Below are 10,427 nucleotides of genomic sequence, written 5' to 3' on the forward strand. Positions count from 1 at the left end.
ATTCATGAGCATTTTTTTAAATTTATGATTGTTTTGAAAATCATGACTTTTTATTTTTTGAAAAATTGTGATTTTTTATGTTTCGATTTTTTTACTTCACTATATCTTTAGGATCCTTTATTTTTAATTCCATGAACTTTTGGAAAACTAGCAAAAACCCAGTAGGCTGCGGTGTTTAGGAAGTTGAGCCATCACAGGAAAATGGTTAGCGAGAAGCTTCAAATCGAATGGGTGGTGAGCGGCGGCATCGTAAGGTCTTGTACAACGCAAGGTGTTTAGGAGAGGTGCTTGGAGAAAGAAATCAGGCTTTTCATAAGCATCGGTGCTTATTTGTATAGGACAGATGTTTAATTAGGCGTCTCTTTTGTAGAAATAGGCACCGGTGTTTCAGGAAAACCCGATTTATTGTATAAGGCCTAACGCGCACGCACATCATACAATCAACACAACCTAAGCGTATCCCCCCACCACCCCCCAAAAAAAAAAGAAAAAAAACACAACCTAAGCGTAGCATGGTTCACGGGTGTACAGCTGAGGCGAGGTCCAGGTGAGATGCTGCTACAACCTGCACGATCGGAGGGCCGGCCCATGAGTGCCGAAAACAATAGACGGCTCGAATGTCCGGCCCATGTTTGGAGATATTAATAGAGAACCCTAGTTCGCCGCTGCATCTTTTCTTTTTTACTACTAATACGCACGTGCAACGCACATTTAGGTAATATACTAATTGCATGCGAATATTATGTATGCTATTTTTTTAGGGGAGGTATGCTATTATTTGTATGTTAATTCTGTGATTAATGCAATATTTGATATGATATTAATTGCACGTTGAACATGTTTAACGCTCGTCATTGAAATAGTCTAGGTTGTTGCATTGACTTAGTTCGATGATCGAGATCAGTTGGATCTGTCTTTTTGGGTCTTTTTATATTGGTATAGATATAGATATAGATATAGATATAGATATAGATATAAAACAGAGGAATCTAGGTTGCTGCGCCCCCGCCGCAACTCTCGCCCTTACTCCAGACCGGTCTAGATCGATCCATCCTGTTACCCGAGGCAAACCTCTTCTCCAACTCGCCTTGTGGCTGCCCTGTCGTTGTTCGATAATACAGTATCTCGGCCGCCCGGTTCGTGGAATGGTAATACACTGATTTGTTTCTTCTTTGAGCAAAATCTTTCTGTGTACGCGATCTCGCTTTAGAACTGTATTAATCTGGACAAGTGTAGGTAATTTGGAGCCCGATGGTTGTTACTTTCCCTTATATTTTACATCCTGCTGCAGGGGTACTTAGATCTGGAGTTGCACAGTTCTGGTACTCTTTTCTACACATCTAATCCACTCCTAACTCTTAATAATAGGAGACGTGGGGAGGATAAATAATTATTATGTCCTTTGCTTTTCAGAATCAGGGCGCCAGCCAAATCTTACTGGTCCATACGACAATAGTAGGAAGTCCCGAGTGAGACGCAGTCGAGGTTGACGATGAAGCGCCAGTTTGTTAATCTGGTTCTGGAAACCTGCAAGAGTCGCTCCTACACGGTGCGCTGCATCAAATCTTCAAGTCTCTTCCAACCAAAGAAGCAGAACGGATGCCCACTGTCGCTTCTAAAGCTGGAAGAAGCCGAGCTGCCCAAATCTGCATTTTCGCTTGGTGTTTCCACTCCCATGCAAGTTAATTGGGACATGCAGTTCATGCCCTTTGGTTACAACAGGGACAAGATACTCAGCACAGACCAGCAAGGAAACGTCCTGGTTTACGACACCTGCCAGAACCAGATCTGCAGCATGCCTAAGCTCAGGGGATTGATGGAGAACTCTTTTCCGATTAACCTAGGTGATGCCCTATACCTCATCGAGAGGCGACCTGACAAGCCTCATAAGATTCTTCCCTATCAACCCTGCTTCCAAGCTCTTATCAACGGCAAATCTCCTGCTGGTCCTGTTGTTGATTATCCCGGATGGCACTGGCACACTCTTCCACCGCCACCATATGTGGAGGCTCCTGGGTACAAGCCTAGCTGCACCTACAAAATTCGCTCCTGCACGGTGGTCCGCAACAAAATCTGGATATCTGCCAGTGGCATTGGCACCTACTCCTTCAACACGGACAGCCACGAGTGGAGCTATGTTGGCAGCTGGGAGCTCCCATTCCGTGGCCCTGCTGAGTTTGTGCCTGAGCTGGGCCGCTGGCTTGGATTCTCCACCGTGCGAGAGAACCAGTACGTGTGTGCTTCAGACCTCTCGACTGCTGAGGATGGTGCAGTACCCGCCCTGTGTTGCGAATGGAAACAAGAGCTTGATGCTAACCCTGACAAGTGGCAGGTGGTGACCTCCTACCTTGTGCGCGTGGACTATGGCAGGTTCTGCGTTGCCAGGCTATACGACGTCTATGATGACGACGAGCCTGCTTTGGTAAGGGAGAATTTTGCTGTGTTGACGGGGTTGGAGGCGGGGCTTAGCGACATTGCTGATGGTGGGATCCAGATGGTCAAGCACAAATCCATACGCCTCAACTTTGATTGCCATCAGCGGCTCCACTTGGTATCTTAGGCCTGCTGGTTGATTTGGTTCGAGGGATGGCTACCATGCTCTGCTAGGATATGCATGGAGGTATCAATCTTATGACATTGGAGGTCGATCGTTTAATGAATGTTAGCTTTGGAATCTGGACGTATGAGTCAACTGATCGATCCCTCTGAACCGGAAACTTAACAAGTGAGCGCAGCTATCCAGAACTATATATCTCAGTCAAATAAGTTGATTAGTACTTCCGATATTTGTGTTTTGAGTTTTGTGTCTTCTAAGCTGTTTGAATTCTGCGTGGCATGTAACGCTATTTCGCATATCCTCACCACACAAATTTCCGCTGTCAGTGCATGCAGTTACGCTTTATGACAAATTTCTTTATTTATACTCTCCTCCGTCCGAAACTACTTGTCAGAGAAATGGATAAAAATTGATGTATCTCGAACTGAAATACATCTAGATACATACTTCCTCCGTTCTGAATTACTTGTCTTAGATTTGTCTAGATACCGAGGTATCTACACTAAAATGAGTCTAGATACATCCGTATCTAGACAAATTCAAGACAAGTAATTCGGAACGGAGGGAGTACATACATACATCCATTTTTCCGACAAATATTAATTTTGTGTTTTGAGTTTTGTGCCTTCTATATAAGATGTTTGAATTTCGTGTGGCATGTAAATTCTCGCTGTCAGTGCTTGCAGTTAGGCTTCATGGCAAATTTCTTTATTTATACTCCATATTTTCTAATTAAATCATTACACTCGTTGTTGTGGCTGTCATTTGGCAAGATCATATCAATCTCATGCCCGTGAACATATTCCAGAACGGCAGTTGCGTAATTTGCTTTTTGCATTCATGGCGTGCTCTATTGATTGATCTCATGCCCGAGTTGGAGGCAGGCACCATTTTCGATGGGATGGCGGGCGTTGTTTTCTTTGGGCGGCGGGCGTTGTATGCGGAATGAGATCCAATGCCTTGCTGTGAGCAAGGCACCGATGAACAGTACGGTGACCGGCCCCCCTTTCCGCATCGTTCAAACCAGAATCAATGGTCAGATTTGCGTGAACAGTGGCAATTCTACAGTGTTCGGTCTACAGTACCCCATCTACAGTGTTCGGTCTATAGTCCCCGTACAGTGTTCTGCGTTACAGTATTCGATCTGAACCGCCCCCCTTGATCCAACAGCTGACTGGCCGCCAGTTACGTACGTCATGTCTTGCTGTGGGCAAGGCACTGGATCTCTGTCCGTTGTATGCAGCCTTTTGCAGGCCAACATGGCCCGCTGTGGTAGGAAATGCCGCGCCATGTCCAACTTCAGTTCTAGCCTTGCAGCACGATAGATGCTAGTCGGTCTCATTGGTGTTTCTCTACATTTCAGACATGTTGAGTTAACTTCAATATGTACGGGAAGTGGATAGATGAACACGGGTACATATGAACTCACTTTGAAAAACACATTTCTAAATGCCAAAGAAATCTGAAAAAGTTTGCACGGATACATCTTCATGTTCTATGTGCGTGCATAAAGTTTTTTTTTTTTTGAGCCTTGTGCAAAAAAGACAAAAAATTGTGTCGTGAAACGCTATTTAGAAGCACTGAAATTTGTCTTTTTTACGGAGGCAAACCAGAAAGACATTTTTTCACAAAACTTTATGCCGTGTGCACACACATTTGCGAACATGTATGCATACAATTTTCTGTTCTATTTTTTAACATTTCAAAACATGCTTAAAATGCAGTTTTTTAAAAGTGGGTGCAGATGCCCATGCGTTCAGATAGTGCCCACTTCAATATGTACCTCTTATTAACTAAGAGCATCCTATATTCTGTGACACCCCAAAGCCTAAAAATAAAAATGCATTCGCGGGAAGGCAACCATTGCCAAGCTCACAACGGCGCAGCCCTGATTATGTCGATTCTGGCTGTCCCCGCCGCGCCACCACCCAAGATGAGCCCCAACGCCCGCTGAGCTTGCCTCGGATGTCCTGTCGTTATGCCATCGTGTAAGCGTTAGCCCGATTCCTTGTATGTCTAACGCGAAATCCTGACCTGACAACCGAACCTTGTATGTTTAACGCAAAATCCTGACCCGACAGCCGAACCTGGCTCGGGAAACATAAAAGAACCCTGTTTCGCACAGACCGACGGTAAACAGTTGCAATGGTGTGATTAGGACTAGGCAGAACCGCCCATTCCTCCCCTCCATAACCTGCCCTACCACCACAGCTTTTCTTCAGCTTCCAGTGAGCTCAGCCCCGACGACCTCCACCGGTGAGGTCAAAATCAAACTTACGCCTCAGCACCCATCAGATTGGCTTTCCAGCCTCCACACCGTCGGATCTTCATGTTTCATTTGCTTCTAAAAATTTAAGGTATCCAGTTTTAGGCTTTGGCTACCTAAAACCTACTCTCCACACAACTAAAAACTGTTTTTAGGTATCCAAAAAATTTTAGTCTGGCAGTTGAAGATGCCCCGATGAGAGTATTTATTCTGGGTTATAATAGAATGGCTATGAACGTACTTTTAGCATTTCCAACAAATAGCTCAGCATCTCATATGCATGAAACAACAAAGTAGTTTAACAAGGCAAGCTGGGTCGATCCTGGTACATCATCACGGAAGCAAAGCAAGCACGGGTGTTTCTATCAAGTAGCAGCTCTGGGCATAATAATTCCCTATATCTAGGGAAGCAAATGGCAACCGCGGCGCAAACTTAGTCCTTCCTCAACTCGATGTACTCGCGCCTTGTACCAGCTTTGTTGATGACTACAATCTCCACCTTGTCCCCCTGCATTATTTGCAAGTTCAGCAGATTAGTACAGTGGCAAATGTATAGACAACAACAAACGATGATCTCTGGGAACCGAGAGAGGGAAACATACGGTGTAGATGTCCCTCTCAGTTGCAGATGCAAAGACATCCTTAACTAGGTCGACCGCCTCTGACTCGGACAAAGGGGTGACGGCATCCTGCACACATTATAAGGAAGAAGATTGTTAGTGACCTCTGAGGCACTATTCCAATCGTCATTTATCAATATGACCTACATAAACATGCTTGTTTTAGTCAGCAAGAATATGTCAGACATGATCAACCAATCTGCAACTTCATAGCTGACAACAAATACTCCTGAGCACTGTAAAAAATGTGAGGGCTTACTCTTGCAGGGACTAATAGTGGACTAGGTGATTTCAGCTGGTTGTCCAACACTGGCATGATCAAAGTAGATCCTGATCCCTGAGCACTGTAACCAGTCCTCTCATAGGACCCAACAGCATCATACGAGTACACGCATCCTTTCCCTGCACAAGTATGATACATGCTTCAGACACGCTAAACAGGACAATCGAACTGGGGAAACCAAATACGGAAGTTGGTACCTTCACTGTCAAGCCCACCAAGCACGTTGAAAGCATAATATGGGAAGAATCGCTTGTAGTACAGAGTATTGGAGAGCAATTGTGCCATTGCTGGGCAGCTCATCCTTTTATTGTGCTGGTGCTGGTATAGCTACATATACAAATAAAACAGAAGGACATTAATCATTTAGCTACCAATATTTCTGTACATCATGAACAGATTAAAGGTACGCTGCACAAATGCAGCTTAATACTGGTACTGCAGTGCATTCCAGGTGTACAAAGTAGCAATGAACTATCATCACTTTTGTACATAAAAAAAAAGCACTTGTTGCATTGCCAGGCAAAGTTAGTACTCCCTACCCGTCCCAAGTGACGTGGTTTTAGTTATTACCAAGGAGAAGAGAAGAGAACAGAGAGCATGTTTGAGGAGGCAATGGATAGAAACACAAGGAAATATGATGAAGTAGCGCATATGCCATATGGTTAGATTAAGCCTCAAATGGAAGCACAGAGTTGCTAAAATCTTCGCTAAACATTATGGTGAGCTTAAGCCCCAAAATAAGGCGAAGAAAAGGAGTTGTTAAAATCTTCCCTAAACATTACTAATCAAAAAAAAGAGGCTGATGGTACTAGCACCACGATGCTAATGCAGTTTTCTTTGTACCACAAGCACGTATCCTACAAATATATGATAAGCAGTGTACTGATTTTCAGCAGTTTCAGAATGCTACAGTTTATACTTTGGACCTAACATCAAATTTCCAGGCATTGCAATAAACAAAAATTGCCATGTATCCATGCCCAGGGAACCAGTAATGGTGGAGCAGTTCTTCTGATATTTGGTCTGGAACTGTGATGAAGATGGTCCAAAAAACAAACAACTTCAATCAGAGTAACTGCTAACTGACAATATTTTTGGAAGTTCAAATAACTTAAGACCACCGCCAGATCAAATACTCCCCAAGGAAATCCCAAAACACATAGCTATAGAGAATTCGATTGGGATGAAATGAAACCATGCAAGAATCATTTGGTATCAACACTGAAGGTGTGAATGTATGTATATAGGCAACACGTGGATAAATGAGGTTTTGCAACTTTACCAGTTCTCTGGCAGCTAAGTTCTTCTGTAGAGCTTTGATGTCACCTTGGAAGCCAGAAGATGCTATTACACATTTATCGGCCCTAGACAAATAAAGAAATGATGTTTTATGCAAGCAATGAGCCACATATTGAAATTCTTAACAGCATACAAATTGTCAGCTTAGGAAATATCCAGCTTCATCACAAAGCGGGATAAAGAGACATTGTTAACAAGAACGAAATCCAATTGCATGATAATAACTTATACCTGCTAATGTGTGCTTACAACACCACAACGTTTGCTTACACTAATACAACAAGATATTACTGCATTGTACTTATATCATCAACTAGACTTCATTAATAATTAAATATAAATGATTACCGTGTAATAACATTAAGCAGGAAAATAGCTTTGCTGAACATGCTCTACTAAAGCAAAAATTGGGGGACTTGTGGGCATAACCAAATGCAAGTAGCATCACAACAGCAAGGGTGTATTGGAACATAATTACAGCACAACCAATGAAGATATCAATTGTATCGTCATCGCTTGCATCATATTATGTTATGTGTCCTACTCAAGACGGTGTAAACCCAAAAGCTTGTCATCAATTTTCACATCAACAACAGTATGGAGCAAACCTATAGGCAAGAGGTATTATCAATTACCCGCTATCCATAACAAACAGTTTTAACACCTACAGAACCAAAATAGAACCAATTACTTTTGTCATGTTATGGCAGACCAATCCCAGAAGACACACATCATGGATCTATAGAAGAATTTCAAGATGAAGGTCACTGTACACTTTCTGAATGCCGCCAGTATAGAAGCAAACCTGATGGCATCTTACAAATTTTATCTGTTTGAACTTAAAAAGATAAGCATAAAAATGAAACAATAAGAACATCTTTCCGTCTCCCAAACCAATCCTCTACTTAATTACAGGGACGAAGATGGCTGTCCAGGCTAAGACAAAAGTATCCTATGACCTGGAGTGAGGGTACACAAACTAAAGACAAGGCATGTTTCATGTCTATGTCGTCTCTCCATAGATGTCGGCAAATCGCATCAAACTATAACGCTATAGGAAGCACGCTGGGACAGCCAGTATTTACAGCAGAAAAAACTCATGAACGTTTAGGTGTTTCCCCAAATTCAACCCGAGACCTCCAAGCACCAAACCCTAGCCAAATCAACGAAGTGAGGCTCTAAAATCCGACCCCTCCACCAAGGTATCCAAATCCCTATCACACCACAGAGCCACACGGCCTCCCGGCCGACGAACCCTAGTCCCCAGGCGGGCAGATCGAGGCGCGAGATTTCGGCGGGGGGACTTACAGCTCGCAGATCTTGGAGTGCTCGCGCGTGAGGATGTTGTATCCGACGGAGAGGCGGGTGTCGGCGGCGACCACGCAGTAGTCCGCGCCGGCGATGGCCACGCAGGTCCTGCACATCCACCAACCAAAAAAGCGGCCCTCGTTATGAGATGCGCGGAGACGGGGGCGAAGGCGGGGCCGACGAAGGTCGAGAGGGAGGGCGCTTACCCGCCGTTGTTCTCGTAGACCCAGTCGCCGCGCCTCGACATGGCGGTGGTCGTAGAGGGCGGGCTGCTTGGGGGGTGGTGGTGGAGTCGCCGGAGTTCGTGGCTTGGAGAAGGAGGCGAAGTGGAGCAGTGCGGTGCCCTGTGTCTCGCTTCCTTCCCCCTTTGATCAGATTTCTTCGTGGCCTTCTCGATCCCGGCGGCCTGAGGCTTCGTGGGCCGTTCTGGGCCGAGATGGACTGGACTTTCTTTATGCGCGACAAGCACGAGGCTTTCTATCGGGTCTGAATTGGGGCCCAGTCCCCGACAGAAAATATTTCGCTTTTTCTCGAATACGTTTCGTTTTGTGTTATAATATAATCCGATAGTTTCTCCTTCCTTACAAAAAAGTAGTCCACGGCACATCTTAATGACTTAATTAGCACCCAAAAAATACCCACACGAATCTTCACGTAAGATCAATGGCGCACGACTTAGATGTACAATATTTATGGTACATCTAGATGTGCTTTACCAAAACTGAAAAATGTAAGCCAATAATATCCTCATTTTCTAAATAATTGCAACACACTAACTATTTTTAAAACAATGCAACCATGTCACATCTGCAAGTGTGAGTCATCGATTATATTTTCTTGCATAAACATGTAGCTGCCACATAATCAGTCCATGGATGTGAGTCATAAGTTGTACTTTTTGCATTATGTTTTCTGTTGTTAAGGATAATCCAGTGTATTAAGCACTTGGGGCATACCTATGTACTCTCTTCGTGCCTAAATATTTGCCTTTCTAGAGATTTCAACAAATGACGGAGCAAAATGAGTGAATCTACACTCTAAAATATGTCTATATACATCTGTATGTGAAGTAGTTCATATTTATTTTTTTGTGTTAGAAATGACATCCTTTTAACCGAGGTTCATTTTTCTTTTTATACATCATTTTGTTTTATACTTTATTTTTTAGATATAAATTGAGAACACCGTTATTTTTTACTTTCCATGAGTTTTTGTTATTCTGGTACCAGATATTTATGTATTTCTTTTGACAGGGCTTCCACAATGATGTGCGGGGGTATCAAGTTCCAAAAAAGGAAAGAAAAAAAGCAATCTGATGTCATGTAGGAGACTAGGAATAATGCAATAACAATATGAAAGTGCGTTATATCGACTAGAGGGGATGAATAGGCGATTTTTATGAAAATTCTTCACTGAGGAATTTGCCGGTGAGGAAATTCCTTAGCGAAGAACTACTAGCAGCGGAATAAGTACTCAAAAGTAAACATAACAGAATACAAGCATAGTCATCATGATGAAATGAAGACATGCACAGAGTACAGGAAGCGTAAGCACAGGATAACACAGGATGAAGACAAACAGACTGAAGAAATTGAACTGAGGAAATTGAGAAAGTCTTCAGTCAAAGCCTTCAAACACAGATATGAACAAACACACAACACAGTTATGAGGAAATGAAAGAGTTGAGGGAATAGAACCAGTAAGCTTGGTGAAGACAATGATTTGGTAGACCAGTTCCAACTGTTGTCTCAGTTGTACGTCTGGTTGGAGCGGCTGAGTATTTAAACTCGAGGACACACAGTCCCGGACACCCAGTCCTGAACACGCCGCTCAGTACACCCAGTCATCACCATATTCTCCTTGAACTAAGGTCACGCAGACCTCGTCCAATCACTCGTGGTAAGTCTTCAGGCGACTTCCAAACCTTTACAAACTCGGTCACTCGGCGATCCACAATTCCTCTTGGATGCTGTAGACCATGATGCCTAACCGTCTGGAAGAAGCACATTCTTCAAAGGTAACAAGTGTCGGATCCACTCAGGATCAATCTCTTCAGTGATGCTCAATCACTTGGGGTTTGTAGGTGTTTGGGTT

At 43.5% G+C, this 10,427-nt stretch overlaps 2 protein-coding genes across 2 annotated transcripts; one reads left to right on the forward strand and one right to left on the reverse strand.

Annotated features, from left to right (window-relative positions):
- The first annotated feature begins 1,011 nt into the window (after positions 1-1,011).
- LOC119297589 lies at positions 1,012-2,921 on the forward strand. Its single transcript, XM_037575320.1, has 3 exons — positions 1,012-1,148; positions 1,237-1,322; positions 1,414-2,921. The coding sequence occupies exon 3, from the start codon at positions 1,493-1,495 to the stop codon at positions 2,558-2,560; it is 1,068 nt and encodes a 355-aa protein (XP_037431217.1). The 5' UTR covers positions 1,012-1,148; positions 1,237-1,322; positions 1,414-1,492; the 3' UTR covers positions 2,561-2,921.
- Positions 2,922-5,019: 2,098 nt separating this feature from the next.
- On the reverse strand, positions 5,020-8,700 carry LOC119302196 (proteasome subunit beta type-1). The gene is made up of 7 exons (XM_037579227.1): positions 8,540-8,700; positions 8,334-8,441; positions 7,009-7,090; positions 5,924-6,053; positions 5,703-5,845; positions 5,426-5,512; positions 5,020-5,331 (listed from the first exon to the last, which is right to left on the reverse strand). The coding sequence occupies exons 1-7, from the start codon at positions 8,578-8,580 to the stop codon at positions 5,257-5,259; spliced, it is 666 nt and encodes a 221-aa protein (XP_037435124.1). The 5' UTR covers positions 8,581-8,700; the 3' UTR covers positions 5,020-5,256.
- Positions 8,701-10,427: the final 1,727 nt, after the last annotated feature.

This window comes from Triticum dicoccoides, chromosome 5A (assembly GCF_002162155.2).
Source record: "Triticum dicoccoides isolate Atlit2015 ecotype Zavitan chromosome 5A, WEW_v2.0, whole genome shotgun sequence".
Classification (NCBI taxonomy): domain Eukaryota; kingdom Viridiplantae; phylum Streptophyta; class Magnoliopsida; order Poales; family Poaceae; genus Triticum; species Triticum dicoccoides.